Consider the following 24079-nt stretch of genomic DNA (forward strand, 5'->3'; position numbering starts at 1 on the left):
AAGTAAAACATGTTTTTTCCTCAACCACATCGGAACACCCAATCATGGACTTTTCTGTCCCAAACCAGCCACCTTGAGAATTAGGGAAACTTCTGAGTCAGAGTCATCTAAATGTAGTCACCTTGAAACCTAGGAACTTACTCCAGACATGCGGTCACGACTCAAAATGTTTATTTGAATCAAAGGATAAGAAGAGAAACCACAGACTGGGAGAGGATGTTTGCAAAGCACACAACCAATAATGTAGTGGAATCTAAAATAGACAAAGATCTCTTAACACACAACAGTAAGAGAACAAGCAACCCAATTTATCAATGGGCAATAAGAACCCTGAACACACACCAAGGCAGATATATAGATGGAAAATGAGCCTATGAGAAGATACGTGACATCATATGTTCTTAAGGAACTGAAAACCCAAACAATAGTAAGATACCACTGAACACCTATCGGAACGGCCCACATCCAGGACACAGCAGCGCCAATGTTAGCGAGGACGCAGGACAGTGGACTCCTACTCACGACTACTTAGCAAGACTGTGTGGCAGCTTTGTGCAAAACTCAGCACACCCTTACATACGATCCAACAATCACAGTCCCTGGTATTTACGCAAACGAGCGGAAGACTTACGTCTGCATGAACACTAGCACACGGATGCTTATAGCAGCGTTATTCATAATTTGCCCACACTTGGAAGCAACAAAGCTGTCCTTCAGTACATGATGGATAAATAAAGGGGGGCAGACCCAAACAATGGAATATTATTCAGTGCTGAAAATAAACGAGCGATCAAGCCATGGAAAGACTCAAAGGAACCTTGCACGCATATTCCTTCGTGAGCGAAGCCAGTCTGGGAAGGCTACAGGCCACATGATTCCAGCCGCGTGACATTCTGGGAAAGGCACGACTGGAGATGGGAAAGAGATCAATGGTTGCCTAGGGATCCCGGAGGAGAGAGAAAGAGAAATGCGTGCGGCACAGAGGGTTTTAGGGCAGCGGAACTATTGTTTTCGACGCTGGAATGGCAGACGCACATCACACATCGTTTCGTATTTGTCTAAACCCACAGAATGCACGACACCAAGAGTGAATCCTCCTATATGCCACATGCTTTACTTAAAAAGAATGTATCAGAGGGCACCTCGGTGGCACAGCTGGCAAAGCGTCGGACTCTCAATTTTAGCTCAGGTCACGATCTCAGTGTCGTGAGACTGAGCCTGGCATCGGGCTCTGTGCTCAGCAGGGAGTCTGCTTAAGACTCTCTCTTCCCCTCTCCCTCTGTCCCGACCCTGCTCACACTCTTAAGTAATAAATAAATGAATAAAATCTTTTTAAAAAAGAAGAATGTTATCAGTGTTAGCTGATCAACTGAAACAAATGTACCCCACTAATGCAGGATGTTAATAATGGGAAAAGGCGTGCCGGGGGAAGATGAGGATTCCCTGTCATTTCTGCTCAATTCCTCTATAACCTGTAAGTGCTCAGGAAAGTCTTACTGCGTGTGAAATGTATACCTGAAAGCCCTTTGCGTCGCCAGCGCAAGCATCATTATGCCTGGTAACAGCTAAAGTCCGAACCTCGGTGGCCTAAGATGACAGTGGTGCAGAGGTCACTCACACCGCTGGGCTGTGCCAGGTCAGCAGCGGGCTCTGCTCCTCACAGTCACGGACAGGGACTCTCTCCTTAGCCAGACGGGGGGTGGGCTCCTCTGAACAGTCCCTCTCTGTCCCTGCCACACCTTCAGAGCCCAGTGATAGCAAGGATCTTGCTAAGTCAGTTTAGAGAGAATACCCCCTTTCCTGACAACCTGCTCATTCTCTATATTCTAACCAAACTCCTTACCCCACCCCTGCTCTCTGATCACTGTGGCCTGCCCTCTGCAAGAATCTGATCTGGTCACTCTGGCCAGGACCACCCCTGACCCGGGATGACTCCTCTTAGTCCGGCACCATCAACTGACCCCACCCTACTACCCCCCACTCTGCTCCTCCACTATAAATTCCCACATGTCTTTACAGATCACGCAAAGTTCTCTCTTCCCTTTCTTGCAACAGTTTCCAAATAAAATCTATCTTTACCACTTATGCTGGGGGCTAGCTCTGGTCTTCCCGGACGTCACTCAGAAGCTGGCCTGATGCGGAGTCTTCAGGCATCCCGCTGTACTCCTCCAGGCAGGAGTCCTTCACTTGAATAACAATGAAGGCTAGGTTGACCACACGACCCCAAAACATTGCCAAAGTGACAATATAGTGATAAAAAAGGAAACACAACAAAGTAGGGAAAGACACTTGCAGACAAACACGGGGAAAAACTCAAGTTTCACCAAAAATCAGGTCAATGGAACTTAAGCTTACAAGAACACAGCCATATTCCAACTATCGAATTATCATTTTGAGATAATGACTGCCCAGTGGTGGCAAAGGAACCAAGAACAGGGCATTCTCACACAGAGCTGCCAGGGCAAACCGACAGGAAAATGTCACACAATCATCAAACATTTAAAACTTCATCATGTCTTGTGACCTACCTGTTTACTTCTAGCACTCTCTCCTGAAGACTGACCACAGAAGTACTCAAAAGACATTGTACATTTTTAAGGAATGTTGAAAAGGGGAGGAAATGAAACACAGTAAATAAACAGAGAATCTATAATATCAATAGAATATTATACCACTATTAAATATTACACTTAAAACTACAGGCTCATTGAAAGGCTCTGTGAATCTTTAAATTGTTGGGAAAGTTGTTTATGTGTTTATATTTGGGGAGAAAAAGAGTCCACCCCTTTCATCAGTTTTTCAAAGGGGCTGATAATTACAGTTCTAAATAGTTAACAACCTGAGAAGATGTTGCCCTATATTTATTCCACATTGTTACAAAAACAGCTTTCAAAACTAAACAAACTCTAATATTGACAAAAATGACATTTGTGTACATCCACATATACGCAAACACAATCACACGAATATACTCATCAAAATATTAACAATGGTTCCCTTCGAATCATACACAGGTTCAGGGACGGTTTTTATCCTCTATATCTTATTCAGTGTATCTTCTAAATTTTAATTGAACACCTATTACTTTGGAAGTCAGAAGACCTCCAGCAGGCCTGTGCTGAAACTGACCAGCAGCTTAAATTCACAGAGTTTCACAGTGGCCAGGGAAAGGAAAAGAGGTGGCGTGTTTTTAAAATATTCCTGTCTTTCTTTTCTTCGGTTGGCCTGACTCCTTTTTGAAAGGGGGAGAGGAGGCCTTCATTTCCCTGTGGGAAACCCTGTTGTGACTTCGTAGCCTGAATTAGTCCGAGCCAAGGCCTGCTAGGTTTCTATACCTAAATCCTGGTTTGAACTATCATGGCAGCTGGTGCTGAGAGCTGTCCCATGGCAAACTGTATCGTAAGCCTAACAATTGTGTTTCTAAACCCACTATTTTTGAATCCTAAAATTGTTAAAAATAAAATACCTTTATCGTCTCGCAGTGTTTGAATTCATTACTATTTCTCTCATTCCTACATCCCACTAATTCCCATCTCTGGCTACACATTAAGATCACCTCGGAGGGGCGCTTGGGTGGTGCTGTTGGTTGAGAGTCAGAACCGTTGTTTCAGCTCAGGTCATGATCTCAGGGTCGTGAGACTGAGCTGCATGTCAGGCTCTGTGCTCAGCATGATGTCTGCTTCAGATTCTCTCTTCCTCTCCCTCTGTCCCTCCTGATGTGCACGCTCTCTCTCACACGCATTCTCTCTCTCTATCTCTCTCAAGTAAATAAATAAATCTTGGGACACCTGGGTGACTCGGTCCCTAAGCGTCTGCCTTCCGCTCAGGGCATGATCCCGGGATCCTGGGATAGAGCCCCACGTCAGGCTCCCTGCTCAGCGGGAAGCCTGCTCCTCCCTCTCCCACTCCCCCTGCTTGTGTTCCCTCTCTCACTGTGTCTCGCTGTCAAATAAATAAATAAAATCTAAATAAATAAGTAAGTCTTTAAAAAAATAAAGAACACAAAACCTGGAGAGTCTTTCCAATACCGATGCCTGTGACCCACTGAGGTGTGAGGTCTTGGGAACGTGTACTATTAAGGCCCTCCGGGCTATTCTGATAAGCATCCAGGTTGAGAAGTCTTAATTTATCCGTGCAACAAGTAATCATTAAGTCCCTGTATTCGTTTCCTATCGCGGGTTTAACAAATTACCATGAACTTAATAGCCTACAGCAACAGAGATCTATACTCTCCCATTCCTGGAAGCCAAGGCTCCAAAATCAAGGTGTCCGCAGGGTCGCGCTCCCACCTGAGGCTCTGGGGGGATGTCCGTTCATTGCCTTTTGCAGTTTCTGGGGGCCCCAGGCATTGCTTGCCCTCCCCGGCTTGTGTCCACTTTGCTCCGATCTCTGCCTCCATCTCCAGGGCCCTCTCCTCCGTGCTTGTGTTACGAGGACATCTGTCATTAGACTGAGAGCCCACCTGGACCATCTACGATAATCTCCTCATCTCAAGATTCTTCACTTAATTACCCCTACAGCTCTTTTTTCCCAAATAAACATTTGCATGTTCTGCGGTGAGGATGTGTGCCCACTCGCCAGATGGCCTGCCGGGCCCATGGCAAGCTGTCACCGAGTTTTCAGTTCAAACGGACAAGAACACTGAACGAGGGCGAAGGAAGAAGGTGCAGATGGGCACAGCGGGGGGCTCGGATAAGCATGTAGACTCTAAGGTCCGACGGTTTGGGCTACTTGCTGGTCTGGAGAGCTTGGGAAGTCATTTGAACTGGTCAACTTGCACATCTGTTAAGTGGCAATCAAACCTCACGGGGCTCTAACATTGCCAACTCTTAAAAGAACCTTTCCTGAAGGGTGTTGTGTGTTCTATCTTTACCTGTCATTAAACCTCCTAAAGAAGGAACGAAACCAACATAAACGAGTCAGGCAGGAAACATGGCTGTACTTGGAGACACAGGAGGCCGCTGCTACCTCTGTCTTCATCCTTCTTCTAAAAAACATAAGTAAGTAAGAACCTCGAAGTGCAGTGAACTATGTACCCTGAATCCACGGAAGGACACTCGACATGGTGACTCTTTAACACCCCTGCTTAATGTTTAACAGCCGAATTTCAGAAAAAGCTATTCAGGAGGGCGACCTCTGTTTGCCCAGTGTTTTCTGGATGAGCAGGCAAAGGAAAACTCCTAAGACTGATTCCAGATTTTCCCAACAGGGTAGCGCTTCACACTAAACATCTGACTTCGATCTTGGTTTCACCTTGAGCTGGGTTTACAACAACAGGGGGAGGGGAATCGATTTCTTTAAAGAAATCTATTCGGTGGCTTTTGCTTTTCTATCCTACAGAGAGGCACAAACTCCTCTTTCCGTGCTGTGCCCCCGAGCTCCTCTCCAATGCTCAGGTGAGAACAAAATCTGTACTGTGGTTTCTGAACACAGAAAAAGTGGTAGCTTACTTCCGCTGAGGTATGGCTCCCGGTGACCAGACAGAAACCATTCAAGGAGCCACCCGGTCTCGGGCTCTCTGATCACACGCGGTCTCCATGCAAACCACCTGCCTTCCATTTCCATCGCTGCCCTGTTATCTGTTCCAAACACTTTCAAATTTGCTTATTTTTCTAATCTCCTCTCTCCTCCTTTGGTAACACGACTCTTTATCTTGTGGTCTTCATCTTTATTACTCACATTTCCTCACAATGAGCGTTCATTAAAATATTTTAAATTAAGATACTGCCTTTCTCACTGAGCTCATCATGTCTTCCCATATGACACATTTTTAATTCTTATCACAGAATTTCAGGCAGTTTGTACATTATATTCTATTAAAAACTCTATTCCGCCCAAGGTTGTCACAATTCGGAGATTACAGCTTTCTGGGGGATGTTCTGTTGGGGATATATTCACATATTCACTTTGTTAGCGGGCAAACGCGGTCCGTGAGCTTGTATTTCACACCTCATTTGACATCACAATTCAACAGAAAAGTATAAAGAGAGACAATTATTTATTTAGATTATGGAATGAATTTTAGAGGGATATTAGATGAGTATAAACTGTCATGCGGAAACATCAATCCCTGTCCTTTGTCCAGCCCCGGGGAGGTCAAACCCCAGGTGAAGGAGGAGGGGTAGGACGCCAGATGGGAGAGCGTCTCATGATTATGTAACTCTGTTTCTGTAATGAGTTTTCTTCTGCTGCAACTTTTTTCTCTCTCCTAAAGAGAATGCAAAATTGACTCTCGCAGAACCGAAAGTGATCACCACAGCCTACGTCTTTTTCTTCAGTGTAAAACATCACCACGTGATCAGTCAGATACTTCAAGAAGTCAATTTCCTACACAAAGACCATGGATCCCGCCCCCACACAGACCCTTCCGACTCAGGACAGCTTGAGGTGCGTGCAACTGTTCTACTGGACAATGGTGGGAAAGCAATTAATGCGTTCGGTAGAAACCGGACTTGGATTTTTGAATCAAGACCTTGTCGCGGGCTCAGGATCCGCGGGCGCATCCTCTCCCGTGATGCTGGACAGCGGCTGCCGCTCCCCATCAGCCCCACGATCACGAGGGTCCCGGACGCCCCCTGCACCCTCACGGCCAAGCCGTCTGTCACCGCCAATGCAGGAGTCAGGAAATGACACAAGACAGTCGACACTTCCTTATAAAACAGGCTTTGTGGGGGTGATTTTGTCCAGCGGGAGGCTCACGTCGGTGCCCTGAGCATGGGGAAGGCAGGCCAGGCCAAGCTGTGGTTGCCAAGAGGTTGGTTGTGCTAAATGCATCTTCAACTTCAATATTTTCAACTTACGATGGGTGTCATCAGGAGCTCACCCCACTACGAGTCAAGGAAGATCTACACCCAAGATGTATACCCAAATGTTGATTTCGGAGGGTGTACATCCAGGCATCACTTTCGGGCCCCTCTAGCATATCAGGACTGTGGTAACCGCAAGGCCCCTTGTGTCTGCCCCAGCAGCCATCCCCAAGAACTTCTCTCATCCCTCTAACCCTGTGTCGTTCAGGTGGTATGGCCAAAGTGACTGGTTCCGGTGGGCCCATGATCCAAGTTGGGCCAAACAGGGCCAGGGGACCTGATGGGGAAGAGCAGCATCCTCCCTAAAGTGACCCATCAGCAGGATGGACACTGGGAGCTGCTGGTGGCCGACCAGCCACCAGGAGGGAAGATCCTGCTGGAGATGCTGCCAACCCAGAGGACAGATGGGGGACAGGTCACTAAGGATGCTGCTGGACAGCTGGATCCAGACGTCCCTGGTGGCAGCCCCCCATGCATCTCCATCAGCGCAAGGAACCCAAGACCCCTTTTCTCTTGGGCTTCATCAGTGCGCCACCCAACAGCAGCCACTGGACAAAGCCCACCTGACCAACATCCCCAGGAACCCAGAGGGGGTCTGGGCCCCAGCACAACACAGAGAGGAAGCCATAGCCTTTGGCAGACACCACGTTTGAAGAGTGATGCACCTGGCTAGCGGACCGTCATTCTCCCGCCCTTCTTCCTTTATAACAAAGACCACTGCCGGCAACAACTCCCCAAAACAGTTCTGGGTGTTTGCTTTCCCGAGACTGCTTCTGGGGCAAAGGCAGGAGCTCGCTGCTCCCCGGGAGCTGAAGAGACGACTTCCAGATCTTCCTCCCTGATGAAAAGGAGACACAGAGAAATGCCTCCCTGTCTGTGTTAGGGAACAACGGGGTGAGCTGGTGAAGCCTGGGACTGCTGCGGTCACGAGCAAACAGAAGGAAGGATGACAGCCAGGAAGCCGGGCACAACAGAGGGGAGGGCAGGACACACCTGGGTGAATTAGTCTGTGTGGCCACATTAACTAGCCGCCAACCACCCGCCCCTAAACCTCTTGCCAGGTGAGGTGATAAAACCACATCGTAGCAGCCACGACCCGGGGGTAACCTAGTACTTGCAGATGAAAGCACTTGAGCCAACAGAAGAATCCAGGCTCTCCCTATATACTGACAATCCAGGGTGGGGGAAAGCTCGGAGGGCAGACGGGTTTCGCAGGAAACCCTGGGCCACTCGAGGTTGCAGAGGAAAAGCCCTGTCGAGGGCTGGAGAGCAGGAAAGTCAGAATGTTGAGTATGGCGTCGTCGGTATTTCTAACCGGACCCTCGTGCCCTCCCCTTTGAGAGAGCTCTTGGAAGCAGGCAAGACATGACCCGAGCTGAGGTTGGCCAGGGTCACCTTGGCAGGGCGCACTCTGCACAGGACTCCTCTAAAGGAGGCAAGCTCCACCCAACCTCCCCAAGCCCCAGGAGCCCAGCCACCCGCCCACACCCTGGAGAGTCCACAGAGCATCCCCTCAGGGCCTAACACTACGGAGTTTAAATACTAGAGGGAAAGAAAAGAGAACAGGGTATGACAACGGCAGACATCTATCTACATGGGCTCCCTGGCCAAGCTGAGGACTCGGGGTCTCGTCCTGGCTGAAGTGGGATCCATTGTGGTTTTATGGTTTTAAGACGGACCGGGATGACACATCTAGGGGCTCTCTGGCCTGACCCCTTGAGAGAAAAGGCTGCTACCACAGTGGCGACAGCTCCCTCTGCCTTTTGGGGGTCCTGAAGCACGATAACTAGCAATGACCGCCCTCCACCTCCCAGGTGAGCACAGCCCCATGAAACCCAAGGTGACCGTCTGAGCTGGGGAGGACAAGTGTGTGCCGGGAACACCAAGCTCACCCGCCTTCCCCTTCTGACTCCATACGCCAATACCCAGGCGTGATACCGGCCAGACGACTGCATTTACGCACTGAGACACAATCACTCAGTCGCTCTAGCCGCCTCTGTTGCTCATAAAAACGTACATTTCCCCCTCGCCTCTTAGATCATGTCTACGGTCCTCATTTCATTCTTCAGTCTTCAGTGCAAACAATAATAATAATAATAAATTCCTAAAATGCAGTTCCCAAACCCTGCGCATATGCGAGTTCAGGCCATTTGGTGAGACTGCTCCCCTAATTGGGCCATTGGTGTATAAAAGAACGTGAAGACTGAAAGCCTCCTTTAGCGACGCGGCCCTGTAATGGAGCCATTCGGAAGCCGGACGGCGGAGCAGCGCTGACGAGTCGCCCGTCAGCGGCAGAGGCGTCACCCCATTTGTGCACATCGTTTTGCTCTCAGCTCTTGCAGGCTGCCCCTCCCCCCGCCCCCCAGCCTCACCACGGCTACAGCCTCGCCCGGGGACGTCGGCGCTCACCTGTTCTGCGTGTCCGGGTGGTGGCCCACACAGGTGAGGGCAGCTGTCGTCTGCTCGCTGCTGCTGTCTATCTCCTCCTGGACGGCCCACTGCTGGTCGCTGCTGACTCGCACGGCCGATATCTTCACCCCTGCTGCAGCCTTAATTCTGTGGGGTGGGAAGAAGATGTATGCGTGCATGAGACCACAGCACTTCCAGACAGGTGGTAAGATACACAGAGTCAGAGCAGATCTTCCCTTTCCTCTGGGAGACATGGGGAAGAGAGGCAGTTAGTGGCTTCCTTTGAAAACTAAGTGTCCTGTTATTTTTACAAGCACCTTGAAGCAGGAGCCCCAGCGTCTTGCCAAGCATATTAGTTTTCTGTTTCATCAATGTGCCAGGAGCCAGATCGCTGTCTGCTTCGGGGCCCCCAAAGGATGGAGGTGAGGCAGGTGTGTCTGGGCAGTGGATGGGATCTGCTCGGCCTGCTGTCCACGAGAGGGAGGGAGCACACACAGCTCGGGGCTGGGGAAGCCCAGGGGACCGAGGAGGAAGGGGCGGCCCTGAGCACACGGGGAGAAAGGAAGGATGGGGCACGCCATCATCAGGAAAAAAAAAAAAAAGACACTCATTCTCCAGGCAGGATAGGGTAGTCATGGAAATGCCTGGTATGGTGTGGGCAGAACTCAGTTCCCCAAGGAAGAACCCAAGGACCCAGGTGCTCCAGCACCAAGAAAAGGCCAGCTCACAGCCTGGTTGTTTTCTGTGTTCCCTGCTCCTCAAATGACCCTCGGCTGTGACTAACCAGAGTCTGTGTCCTCCTCTCTAACAGCAGGATTCCCTGGTATCTTCCAAGTTCTTGGATAGCAGCCTTGGGACTGGTCTGTGATGAGCTGGGGACATGTCTGGGAATAGTCAGGAGGAAGACAGAGCCACAGAATGTCCCCTGCTCGCAGTGCCTTAACAATGTAGAAGTAAGAGCAAAAGGACGTGCTTAGCCTTCTGAGTCCAGGAACAATCACCATGCAGGGTCAGCGGGGGCTTGGCTGGGAGGGGGCATGACATCCCTCTGCTTCCCAGAGGCCTGTGGACCCACAAGCAATGCCCAGGGAGGCCCTGGGCACCCTTTCCACAGATACATTAAAAGGAACATTTTGATGTATCTGTGGATACATCAGGATACATCTGTGGGTACAACAGGACTGAGGTGCCTGGGTGGCTCAGATGGTTAAGCATCTGCCTTCAGCTCAGGTCATGATCTTGGGGTCCTGGGATTGAGCCCTGAACCCCATGTGGGACTTCCTGCTAGGCAGGGAGCTTGCTTCTACCTCACGCTCTGACCCTGCCCCCGCCTTGTGCTCTTTCTCTCAATTTTTTTTCTTGCTAGCTCACTCTCTCTCAAATAAATGTAAAATTTAAAAAAAAAAAAAAAGCACAATTCAGCCATACAAAGGAATGAAGCCTTGACACCCACTACAACGCTACAAGGTACATCAACCTGGACAACATCGGTCAACGCCGAAGAAGCCAGAAACCACGGGCCGTGTACTGTGTGATTCCATTTATGTAAAAGGTCCAGAAGAGACTAATCTGTAGAGACGGAGAGCAGACTGGGGGTTGCCAGGGCTGGGGGCCCTGGGGAGAAGGGGCAGTGACCGCCAGACTAACCAGCACAGGCTTGTTCGGGACTAGAATGTGCTGAATGCCACTGAACCGTTCCCTTGGAAATGGCCAATTGTATGTTGCCTGAATTTTGCCTCAACTGAAAAAAAAAAAGAAAGAAAGAAAGAAAAAGAAAAAGAGGTAGAAACAGGCAAATAGCCCCTCCTAGGAGAGGTTGAAACTTAAATAAATAAATAAATAAATAACAAAAATAAAAAAGCACCTATCAACACACACACACACACACACAAGTCTCCAAGAACCGACGAAGGGAGCTTATAAAAGCAGAATTTCCAGGAGCAGCAGGGACCATTTTGGACTCGAGGGCTGTCCTAACGCCACTGGCTTTGCAGCCTCCCAGGAGGAGCTCGGGGATGGAATTGGGGGCTTCACATACCTGCAGATTTAGTTACACAGAGAAGAAATGCTTCTGCTTCCTTTGTCTGCCTTGTACAAGTCCTCACACAGATGCCAGCATGCTCAGCCGCTGGCCCGCACACCAGGACCCCCGAGAAGTCCCTGGAGACCCGGCAGCGCCCCGGGGAGAGGCAGACGCCACACCCTGCTCTGACCTGTCTCTCCTCCTGCCCGACACCGCGGACTAAGGGTGCTCCTCCTCCAAGCGTTCCTTCTCCCCCCAGGCTGTTCCCGGGTTTGACTTAAGTGAACCGTGAACAGAGGCATCCTGTTCTGTCCCCACTGTCAGCCATTCTGTCTTGCCAGCAAAGAGACAACTGGAAAGAATGTTCCAGAACTCGCATCTCCTGTCTGGTGGCCCCTGCTGTTGTAACAGTTAGGGTGTCCTCTCTCTCGCACACGACTGCTCAGGGAGTTCCTCCGTCAGACAGCCCCGTGGGCCGCATTATTACTATTGTCTTCAAAGTCCGGATGAACACATTTCGACCCCTCCGCCCCTCCCCATGGAGTGGCCAGCTGGGGGTCACAGAGGTTCCAGCACAACACGTCCACTGAAGATTCCCACCCTTGGGGTTTTTTATTTTCTCTCATTCTGACCCAAAAACAAAGCACAGGTCCCCTTGTCATCAGAGACGACATCTTCAGGGACGCGGCCTCTGAACGGATTCACGTGACTGGATGCCAGGGCCTCCCCACTGCTCTTCCTTTGCGGTCTTTTTTGTTTTTTGAGGCGGCGGCCATTGCAATGGGCCAACTCTCCCTAGGAGTGCTGAGAAAGCAGGCTTCCCACCAGGGCAACCACAGTACCAACAGCAGGGACAGGGCCCAAGCGGGTCTGGAGGCCAGCCACTGTGCTCACCTCGGTCACTGTCCTTGCTGGTGCTAAAGAGATCCAGGGGATCCCAGGGGAGGCTGGGAGGCAGACTTGGGATGGTGACCTGTAACCAACAGAGGTCACCCAGCAGGGTCACACCTGTGACCAGGGCTGTGCCTGAGGACAGAGGCAGACTTCATATGGCATTAGAACCCATGGTGGGTTCCCCAGGTTTCCCTCAGGTGGGATTATTGGCCCGGCACACCGCAGGTGCTTTTCTACCCGCTGTGATGCTCTCAAGAGCGTGTCTGACTCCTTCACCTCTTGCTACTTACCTGGAGCCCAGCCCGTTGGCTGCCCTCTCCAGGGGCAGCCAGCCACCTACTGGGTTAGCCCCCCAGGTTTAGCCATCAGGGGTGAGAGGCATCTCTATGTTCTCCCCTGCAGGGTCACCGGCTCTCAATTTCTACTCCACCTTCCCCCCCGGGGCACTGTGCTCAGCATCAGGGCTCCAGACCCAGTTAGTTTCTTCTCTGTCCCCACCCTCCTCCCAAGCCACCGAGGAGGACTGTGACCTCCTGCCTGACCCAGGGCATGCCAGGAACGTTTCTGCCCTAATGCTCCTGGTTCCTGTGCTCCCGGTCTCCTTTGGTTCTGGTAGCTCCTCCGAGCTCCACAAAGTCAGACCCGAGAGGCTCACTGGGCTGCACCGGAGGTTGGGAGCACAGGCGAGCCAGACACTTTCGCATGGCTAATTTCGAGGCAAAGAGGAAGTCTCAAGAAAACGGATACCTACCTCGCCCCCTGCCAGGCTTCCTAGGGCCCATCCCTCCCCCAGAAAGTGGACTTTCAAGCCACTAAATAACTACCAAAACCACCATAAAGACAGGCCAGCTTTTATACCCAAAGGGCAGGAACCATAAGCTCAACAGTCAGACACGAACTATCTCCGTTGGGGCCGGGAACCACACAGGACAGATGCACGGCATCATGGGGCCTGTCTTAGCTTTTATTCTCAATTATGATTATTAATTGTCCCTATCATTACTGTCGGTACAATGTACTCTCGCCAGCCTCAAGCATAAAAAGCAGACATTTGCCCATCGGAGGGGCTGAAACGAAGAGAACACAGAGAGCACTGACCCCTGTTGACTCATGCGCATTGCTGGGGTGCGTGGACGTGGTTCCATTTCTTTAGAATGCTCTCTGGCCGTGTCTCCTAAGCTGAATTTCTGTAGATCAATCGCCCAGCACTTCCACTACTGGACATATGCCCAAGAGAAATGCATGCTTGTGTTCCCCAGAAGAGCAGGGGGAGTTCGAGGCAGCCCATCCTATGCAGGCCCAATGAAAACAGCCTGAACTGACAATAGAACAGCTACCAGGGAATACGGAGCCGCAGGAACAAGAATGAGCACCTCCCGCCACCCAAAGCCACATGATGAACCCCGAGAGATGCGAGAAAGGGCACACCGCAAAATCCCATTTACAGAAAAAACAGGCAGACAGATCTCTGAGGTTGGGCTCAGCATCGCAGTTACTCTCCGGGAAAGAAACTGGGTGGGTCCCCAGACGGGCTTCTGGGGCCCCTGCCATGTTTGGTTTCTCCTTCTGGATGTGCCTGCTGGTGAGTTCTGAGAATTGATCAGGGTGTGCTCACTCATGTGCACTTTTCTGGACATGGGTTCTAATGCCATATGAAGTTCGCGGCAAAGCAAGCGGATCTCATGTCTGTAACAGGGACACCGAGTTGCAGCCAGGGTAACACCTACCACAGGATGTGACCTCCCCACTGGTCAAGCTCAGCAGGAGGCCTAAGGACGAGTCAGACTACCACCACCCTGGACACACAGAGGGGTTTCTCCCTCACAACTTCCACCACCCGGTGGTGCCCGGGTGCCCAGGGCCCCACCCTTGTTCTGAGGTGCACAGAGTAATCTGAAACTTTGACCTTGTCTGGGATGGGGAAGGGTCTTAGAATCCAGATGAGTACCCTTGCTGGTTGGACCAGACACCGGTGACATTCCAGCGGCTGTGGGTAAGCAATGAGGAAGACATCTAGACTCCAGGCCAGTCTCTACCCAGCAGGGACTAGAGACAGGCCAGAGACCCACAGCTTCTCCATCTCATTCTCCCTATATCTCTCCAGCCCACCTTATCTACCACCTAGCAGGACACAAGAAAACTTGTCTGCTGAGTACGTCTGAGTCTTTCTGTCTTATACTTAGGCCACCCACTTTAGAATTAAATACTCAACTCTAGGCAGGATTTTTGGCCATCTGGTTGCCTATACAGTGGGCGTGCAGTAGAAGATTAATTCTGTGCACTGACAGACTCTCCTCTTGGGGTCAGTGTGGCTGCAGCAGCTCCAGATCTTGCATCCTCATCCACAAAGGAAAAGCAAGATTCTCTCCCTCAGAACAAAATGCTGGACCTAGGTTTTCATTGGCTGAATCAGACTGAGGATTCCACCCTGGACCAAGAACTAGGTGGCCTAGGGGGTAGAAGACCAAAGCTCACTGGTTTAGCCAGTTAACAACCATCCCTGCACTAAGAATAGAGTTAAGCTCATCTGAATCACATGGCAGCAACCACAAGTGGTGGCTCCGGAATTTCAAGTCACGAGAGAAGAAACCAATGCTGGGTATCAGAAACACTAGCCTAAAGGCAAATTACTCAGGTTCTGCCCCTCTCCTGAATACAAGTTATAAACCAGGTCCTGCACTCCAGTTCTAAGCCCAAATCCTTCCCGATTTTAGATTATACTCGTTAGAGTAATTTAAGCCCAGAAAAATCCATGTCTTGAATATTCATTAAATGTGTTTTAGAGAAATATTTTTAGGCTTGGTGATATTCTTAACACGCGTTATGTATAAAAACAACAATATCTAAAACTATAGGAAAACTATTAATGGTCTCATCGCCATGATGAGCTTCAGGGATCCGGGGGCCGAGCCAGTAAAAGGCACGACCACAAGGTGGCAGGAGCACACAACGAGCTTTATGGGGCAACCCTTGGCCAGGTTTGCAGGCTATGGAGTCCCTCATTGGGTAAGAAGGACATGGCACCAGCCCCACCCCAAAGGGGAGGAGGACAAGTGAGCTGCGGGAACAGGAAGATCTGAGGGGGGTTTTTGTGTCTACCTGATGTCACAAGCAACACAGAGGCAAGTCTGTAGATCACAGCAGACTTAGGGTCTTCTCACCAGCGTTTATGGCTAACAGACGTTGGGTATGCAGGATTTTTGCAGGGTATGCAAAGCAGACAGGCTCCAAATGGCTAAAAATATGTTTATTTGGGATATATTTATAACAATCAGATGTATAAAGATTTGAGTTTGGCGCTGGCAGGATTTTGAGCTACCACGTCTCAGTCTGCTGTGAAGAAATAAACAGTACAGGGGCCAACGTACAGGGACCATCTCTGGCTCACTTACGTAACAACTACTTTTTGATATTTACAAAAAAAACCTTACATTTATATTTCCATAGGGTCTTCATGATACAAATATTTATCTGAATTCTTGTAGTTATGGGAGTCCATTGAGAAGACCACAGTGGCAGAATGAGAAACTACTTGTTGATGAGCTGACTCTTCAGATCATCAGTCCCCACTCACAGGTGGCCCTTGGGTGATGTGCATCTGTGCCCACCCACCACTCCATCATTCCTGCCCCTGGGGTTGGTTCAGTGGTGCTGGCTGTCTGCCATAAGCACAATGCAAAGGCAATGCAAATCTACTGCAAAGTGACATTGCAGATCTTGGGGTCTGGGAGGACCACCAACTGCCAGCAAAGCTACGGAGAAAGAGAATCCAGGAGGGGGTCCCCCACAGTCGCTCAACAGATCTGTATGGACCGTTAACAACTGAACAGGAGACAATCAACAAGGATCTTTTCTTCAAAAGAGAGCGGTTACGATGGCAAAGCGCTGTGAAGCTCTTGAGGACACTGGGGAAGCCCTTGAATGTCTCTGCTAAGTTGACCCTCTTCGTGACCCTACTGACAATGCCAGGTGTGAAATGAAAAACGTGGTATTGCATAGTTATAGAAAATCGGAGGAAAATGTCGACAGGCGATGCGTGCTTTGTCCTGAGTGGCACACAGTGGGAATTGCTTAAACTTTAAGATAAGATCAAATAAACCCGTCATAATTTTTTTTTAAAGATTTTATTTATTTGACAGAGAGAGATCACAAGTGGGTGGAGAGGCAGGTAGAGAGAGAGAGAGAGGAGGAAGCAGGCTCCCTGCGAGCAGAGAGCCCAATGTGGGACTCGATCCCAGGACCCTGAGATCATGACCTGAGCTGAAGGCAGAGGCTTAACCACTGAGCTACCCAGGTGCCCCCCAACCTGTGATAATTTTTATTTCATTTATCACAGAAGAAAAAAAAAAGTCCCAATTGAGGTTCCTTTTGCTTGCTATTGTCTACCAAAATCTACCAAAACAGGAACTTCATGCTCCTGTTTTGGTAGATTCCTTCCAATAGCCCAGACAGTCTCAGATTAAAGTCCTAACACTCCTGGAGCTTGGGATGGCAATGCACCTTCAAAAAGCTGTTGGATACGCATAAAAATATGTGAACATTCTGTATTGGTGGGGAACATGCTTCCTTCTGGTTCCTAGAACAGGGAGTGCCTTCCAACCCCTGTAGGAATCGCTCCCTAATCTCCTTCAGATTTGGGCAAATGTCACCTTCTTGATGAGCCTTTCGTAGTTATCAGAAACAGAACACTAACACACAAACACCTCACTTCCCGTGCATATTAGCTGTCTCCCCCACTGGAGGAAACCACGGGAGAGCACGTGTTTTTAGGAGTCTTACTCCCTCCTTTATCCATGGTTCTGAGAACCAGGCCCAGCGGATGGGGGGCACTTAATAAATATTGGTCGAACAGAGGGTCTCTATCTAAGGTGTCATCTGTCCCTGGAGACCCCACAAATATCAGACTTTGAAACGTGAAGAGGCCATTAAAAGAAAAAAATAAAAAAGCCACCAAGGCCAGGGGAGGGGTACAGGCATGGGAAGCTGCTGGACCAGAGGTTTTTGAACTCTCAAACACGGCAGAATCGCCTGCTGCTGCTTACAAATATCTAGACCCAAACTGCAGAGACTGTAATTCACGAGGTCTGGGGCAGGACCCAGCAGCGCTGTTTTTAAACAAGCTGCTGCGAGGACACGTGTGGTCCTCAGAACACTCTCTGGGTAACAGCATTTGGGACATGTTCCAGACAACCACATGCTGTCAAGGAGAGGAATGCCAGGGAACATCTGGTGTTCGACACTCTCTTGAGATAAGCCCAGCCCTGGGCACTGGAGCACTTTCAGGGTGTGATTCGGGATAACTATGAAGATACTTCCAATTTGGATCCTCCCAGCAAACCACTTTCAGTGTGATCAGTCAACCAGAGAGAGAGAAGGATGTACGCATCTCCCACCAGGCACCTGGAGGCTGGCAAAGTCAGGCCCTGCTGAGAACTCGTTTCAGACCATGATTTAAACTCAAAAAGATTGCAGGATAGGGAAAAGAGTCTGGGAGGGAGCCCTCCCACCCTGGACCAGCCAGGATGATGGCGGGGCAGGTGGGGGGTTCCCTCCTCTCCAAGTGGCTGAAAACCAGGATGCTGAGAATAGGTATTTTCAGTCTCTGAGGCTGAAAGAGAACAGGAATCATCTTGAAGGACGAATAGACAACCCGTGCTGGAAAAGCCCATAGTGCTTCTGAGCAGAGTGTTGGAGGACACTGGAATTCAGCTCTGAGCATGGGAACACGCTAAGAAGGATCTCAGTGTACGGGAGAACTTTCCCCAAGCAATGCCCACTGCCTACTTGGGGTGATCTCCCCTCTCTTGTCTCCCTGTTTGATTCTAGATTTTATCTAGGAAAGTCAGATGCTAAGCAAACTCTATGTATAGCTTTGGACAAATCAGAAATTTAACGTTTTCACAAGCAGAAGAATGGTTTTAATTATTGCGATGTTCCTATCACAAGTGGGGCCTCGATCTTGTCACTTTGTTTGTTTGTTTGTTTGTCCAGCCCCTGGGAGACAGCTAGATATCCGCAAAGTCGATTTGCAAAGCAATGGGGTCCCTCGCAGCAAGGAAGAATGATAAATAAGAATGAGCTTGCAGCGATTTCTACAATTCTAGAATTTTATTCTCCGCTCTGGCCAAGGGAGCTCTGAGTGTGGAAATGCCAGTGGGTTCCCCTCTGCAGGAAGTTCCACTCGGCCCGTGAAGCCAGCTCTCCTGTGCCTTGTTGAGACTGTAATTATGTTGTTTGCCCAACCAAATGATGGCTTCTACAGTACAATCATTCCTTCCCTGATTCCGGCTTTAGAGACACTTGGACGATCTCAAATCACAGTGCCTTCCACAGGTAATCCAACAGAATAAAACTGCCCCCCTATGTTCCTGCAGGGTCTCCCCTGCTCTGTGCTGCTGTATGAGTCTCCTGGGGCTGCTGTACCAAACGACCACGAACTGGGGCGGTGTGGGGGGGGCAGTAGGTGCTTAAAACAATAGAAATGTGCACTCTCTCGGTTCTGGGGGCTGGAACTCTGCCATCAGGGTGCTGGTAGAGTGGGTTCCTTCTCGGGGAGTCTGGTCCCTGGCTCTTCCCCAGCTTCTCAGGGTCGCCGGCAATCCCTGCCTCCTAGACATCTCTCTCCAATCTCAGGATCTGTCTTCACACAGCCCCCTCCCCATGTCTGTGTCTCTCCTCGCCTTACAAGGACATCGGTCACTGGACTGAGGACCTACACTAATCCCAACTAAGGGCATCAGTGATGATCCCATTTCCAAATGAGTCCCATTCTAAGGTTTAGGCGGGCAGGAATTTGGGGGACCCAACACATTCTCTACAGGCACAAAGGCCAAAATAAGAAGGTGAGGTGAGGAGACAGCAAAGGTTTCTCCTCTCTGAAGCACCAGGTGCCTGGAGGGAGAGCCCAGAACGCCTCTTGACTTGGCCGCTTACTCAGTGCTGATCCGCACTGGGCAAAGTGGATAAACTCCAGGGTGGCCGCTCTGATCCCCGACTCCTGGGGATCACAGCTTTGTCCCTTCCCTGTGAGTGCGGGTAGGAACTGTGACTTGCTTCTGACCAAGAGAAGGTGGGAAAGCGATGAAATGCCACACACGCACCATGAGCACACTTGGCAGGGGCAGGGACATGGAGATTTTCATAGTGCCCTATGAATGGCTTCTCATGGTTCAATTAGCAAGGCAAGATTGTTTCATGGGAAGCTAGGATTAGTAAATGTGGAGTAATTAGGAACCAGAAATGCTTCTGAAATGAAAAGGATTTGGAAAGTGGACACAGTCTCAAGGCTTGGGTTCAAAATGCTACTGTGTCTAATTTAAGGTCTGTTCACTGAGTACCAACTACACGTCAGGCGTTAATGAGCTGTTCTGTGCAGGACAAATGGACAGTCTTAGGAGACAGACAGAATAATGAAGTTACCGCCGACTTGGAAACTACATTTCTGGCTGAAAACCCAGACTCCAGCTGCATGACCTTGGGAAAGTCACTGAGCTCCTCAGTCTCCTCATCTAGAAAAGGGGACTATTAATAATACCTCCCAGCGAGGTTTGAAAGGAGACAATATGTAGGAAAGGCTTAGAGCAGAGCTCGGCATATAATAAGAACCACACAGCATTGGTTATGCAGGCGGTGGTGACAGGAGCGCCCAGGTGGGTCGCCTTCCTAAAGCAGCAGCCTGCCCCCCAAATGCTGACATTCCAAAGAACCATCCCACATTGCTAAGATGCTTCAGGGACAGACTGAGAAGTATAGGAAAGCTGTTGGGAGAGCCATCCAACAAGCTCCCGGTCCTGATCACCTCACCCACAGAAGACCAGGTGGAACTGTGGGGTCAGCCCAGCACCCAGCCCCGTCCCTTAATAAAGCAGTTGGATTTCCCACTGGGAGCAGCGCATGCTCAGACCAGGGAGCCCCACTTGACCTGACTCTGCTCTCTGCTTCAGGAATCTGTGTGTGAGTGGCCACAGCATCCCGTCCTCCTGAAGAGACTGACTGGTCCGAGGAGAAACCACATGACCCAACCACACCTATCAGAAATATCCCATCCCCTGGCCGTGGTGGATGGGCTCACAAAGAGAACTGGACCTGGGATTTGCTGGGGAGAGTTCAGCCTAGCTCTCTGTTCACTAAGGAGGAAGTGCTGCAAGACTCCACCACCTGCCTGAGGTTGAATCCACAGGTGGGAAAGAGATGGCTTCCCGGCCCATTGTCTGAGCATCTGGATCCATCCAGACCTGAGACTGTCTTGGCACTTTTCAGTTACAAGAGCCAGGAAATCGCCTTTAAGCTTCTTTGAGTTGGGTTTCTTCTATTTGCAGTTGAGAGTGCACCAACGAAAAGTCAGGCTCTGACATTTATGCTGCTCAGAGTCCCAAATGAAATCCCAAAGTTCACAAAAGATACACATGTAAAGTTAGCATGTAATCCAAGGACAAGAGAACAGATGGTGGAAGGATGTTCTGTATTTCAGCCATCCATGTGAGTACCGAGTGCAAATATTAAACAAAATGAATCTATGGAAACAACCCAAGCTCCTCTCTCTTTGTCATACCCATCACTTTAGTAATAAATGTTAATAAACAAAGCTAAGGTATAAAAAAAAACTCAAATAACCTGACCTTTTCTGGAATTAAACTCTTTTTCTGTCATCTCTGTTATTTGTACAATGTTTGGTGATATAAATTCTCAAATGCCTGGTAAAGAACCATTTTGTCTAGTAAATGAAAGCACTTTGTGAGCCACGCTGAGTTTTTTCATCTCTTCCTCCCTGCCCAGACATGAACGAGGGCTCACCCTGACACCCTGGATATTCCCTGTCAGTGAACACTTGCTAGTAATCTGGATACTCACAGCCACCACAGTGTGCGTGCACACACACACACACACACACACGCACACACACCCATATTCACAGCTTCATCTATCATCTACAGCGTGATGACCCAGAGTCATTTTCGCAACACAGAACTTTCTCCTGAGTCTCAGCTATGTGGCCAAGAGAATACTTTGAAATCATCTCTTAGAAGTCTCAAACTCAACATACTCAGAACAGAACTCAAGAGCAGCCCACCCAAAAATAAAAAAACAAAGCCATCTTGCTTCTCTTGTCCTCTTTGGGAAAAGACACTGTCTCAGTCTGTTTGAGACATGCTGTGACCAGACAGCATCGACCAGGGTGGGGTGGGGTGGCGGAGGTGGGAGAGGCCTTAAACGACAGAAACTCATTTCTTACAGTTTTGGAACCTGGAGAGTCCACGGTTCGGGTGCTGGAGGGTTCTGTCCCTGGCGAGGGCTCTCTCCCTGGTTTGCGGTCTGCCGCCTTCCTGCCGTGTACTCATATTATGGAGAGCAGAAAGAGGAAGAAAGCTCTGTTCTGTCTCTCCTTATAAAGGCACAAACACCATCATGAGGGCCCCAGCCTTGTGACTCCTGTACCTCCCAAAGATCCATATCCAAGTACCATTATGCTGGGGATTAGGGTGTCCACATATCAACTGGGGAGGGGGGCCCTCAGACCATAGCAACCACCATCCAGCGAACTGCTCAAGCCAGAAACCTGGGGATCAGCCTTGACACCCTCCTTTCTGTAACTGTCTCCCCATCCTCTCTCCACACCCCTGCATCGTTCTCACGTGTGTCGCGGCGGTAAGCATGGACAACCCTTGCTACAAGCTACCTGGCCACGAGGATGACCTGCTCAAAATCTGGAACCATCAAAGTTCCAAGCTTAAAGCTCACTGGTTACGCCAGTGTTCAGACACATCCACATTCCCACAAGGCCCTGCATGGTGTGGACCGCGATTGAGAGATCGTGAAGCTGCCCTAATGCAGGAAGTGGCGAAGCTAACGGCTTGGCGCTAACAGCACAGACTCTGGAACTGGGCTGCCTGGCTTCCAGTCCTGGCTCTACCATTTAGCTGCTCCGTGAGCTGCATCACCTCTCTGAGCCTCAGTCTCCTCCTGTGAAATGGACTCATCGTAGCTCACAGTAGCCACCTTCTAGGTGTTATCTGAGGACTGAACTAGGAGAACTTAGTAGGTGCTATTTTAATTATATCTCTAGGCTCGTGGCTTCATGCTTCCCTACTGATTCTTCTCAACTCCTCAGAGGCCCAGGGCTTTTTTCCCACCTGGCTCTACTGGTTCTTCTCTGTTTCTCCCACAGATCTCTTTCTTAGCCTTCTCCTCTTGCCCATACTGCTGGAGGCTGACGGCTGTGAACAGCATCCCAAGAGGCTCCCTTCTGCCGCCTGGGCTCCTGGGGCTTCCAGTGGGATCAATCAACAGAAAACACTGCAGGAGATGAGAAGGTGAGAGAAGAGTCGCGGTTTTTACCGCCCTGGCTTCTCCCTGCTGGTGAGGGCAGCCGAGCTCCTCTCGCTGTGCACACGGCTCCCGTGGACAAGCCTGGTTGCCTTCAACTAATGCTCTCCTGGTTCCTGCAAATCCCGCCGGGGCCTTGCCTCCTGGGCCAGGGTGCTAACTGCTCGGCCCCGTCAACCGTCCTGGGTGCCTCGCCACCGCTGGATGGCTCCCTTCGCCCTGCCCCCACCTTAGTCAGAAGCCCCATCCTTAAGTTCTCTTGGGGCCGTGCCAGTCCTTTCCCACCCAAACCCTGACTAGTTCAGGCCTTTGCAGAGATGGTTCACTACGCCTGAAGCCTCGTCCCTCACGCGCCACGCCCCTACCTCCGGTTATCTGGATCACTCCCATTCACGTTTGACTCAACTACATCCACACCTCCTCAGAGAAGCCTTCCCAGGTGCATAGGACTAGCTTAGTTTATCTGAGCACATCTCACTTGTTCTTATTATAACCCCATCTTCAAATGATGCTTTGTACACCCTTGCACACCTGTTGAATTGGACGCACAATCCAACAGTGAAATACAGCAGGTGCCCGCCATGGAAATGACCGGCTTTATCTGATGCAGAAACACTAAAACTGATGTCACAAACAAGCCACTCAAGCGGCTTCTCAAGCTGAGAGAGATGCTCTCGGAAGGTACGGACACCTGCCATGTCTTGGTTACTGACAGCGGCTGCTTACGAGTGCACCCTAACCAAGCTTTGTGTCAGAGTCTGCGTAGCAGACTCGGGCACTAGAGGCAGGATGAGCGGCAGGGAAGCCAGTGTGGGTTTCAGGGCCCCAGGGCAGCGGTAGCCCCCACCTCACGCGTCACTCGCTAGTAGCAGCGGAGACAGCAACTCACATCCCGTGGTAGCCCCAGTGCTTGCCTAGAGCTTTCACACGTGTTATCCCATTTGTTCCTCATGAAAACGTGGAGCTGCTACAGAGGAATTATTCACACACCCACGATCGCACACGGGGTGCCACAGAACAGAGCTGGGCCCCCGTGGTGGCGGGTCCCAGCCCACGGCTCCTCCCAGGAGGAGGCAAGCCAGCCTTGCCCACATGGGCTTTGCCTCCTCTTGGCTGGCGAAGTGCTCCGAGCCTCTCCTCTCTAGTGTCTCTTTCACTCGGTGTGGAAAGTGCCTAAAAAGCAATACAACGGAGAAATGAAGAGCATCTCTGCAGACCCCAGTGCCTGGTTCAAAGCCAGGTGCCACCCTTTTCTACCTGTGCAACCTGACACCAATGATTTCAGCCTCTCTGGACCTCAGCCTCCTTATCTGTAACGTGGGGACAAGAGTGTCCACTTGGATGGTAGGTTTGAGTATTAAATGAATGAAGGTATTTACATCACGCAGCACAACACCTAGCACAACATAGGAAATAGGTGCTACTTCTGTCCTTCTAACCATGACCAAGTGCCCCCAGGGACCAGGCATGTAACAAAGGTGAAGACCTGAGTAGGTAGAGACTACAGTAAACAGGTCCCAAACACTGACATGCCCCAGTCTCAGGGGACACCCCAAGAGCAAACTGTGCCCTCCACCCACAGAAGCCGCACTCCGGGGACAAGAACTTCCACCCGTGTGGTGCA

At 50.2% G+C, this 24079-nt stretch overlaps 1 protein-coding gene across 1 annotated transcript in view; it reads right to left on the minus strand.

Annotated features, from left to right (window-relative positions):
• LOC111156328 (transmembrane protein 132B) overlaps positions 1-24079 on the minus strand; it is a 212923-nt gene that overhangs the window by 150804 nt on the left and 38040 nt on the right. The window contains exon 3 of the mRNA XM_022517096.1: positions 9216-9362. Coding sequence (XP_022372804.1) covers positions 9216-9362 — 147 coding nt within the window. The remainder of the gene's footprint in view (positions 1-9215; positions 9363-24079) is intronic.

The sequence above is a fragment of the Enhydra lutris genome, unplaced genomic scaffold (assembly GCF_002288905.1).
Source record: "Enhydra lutris kenyoni isolate GAN:26980312 unplaced genomic scaffold, ASM228890v2 scaffoldscaffold46, whole genome shotgun sequence".
Taxonomy (NCBI): Eukaryota; Metazoa; Chordata; class Mammalia; order Carnivora; family Mustelidae; genus Enhydra; species Enhydra lutris.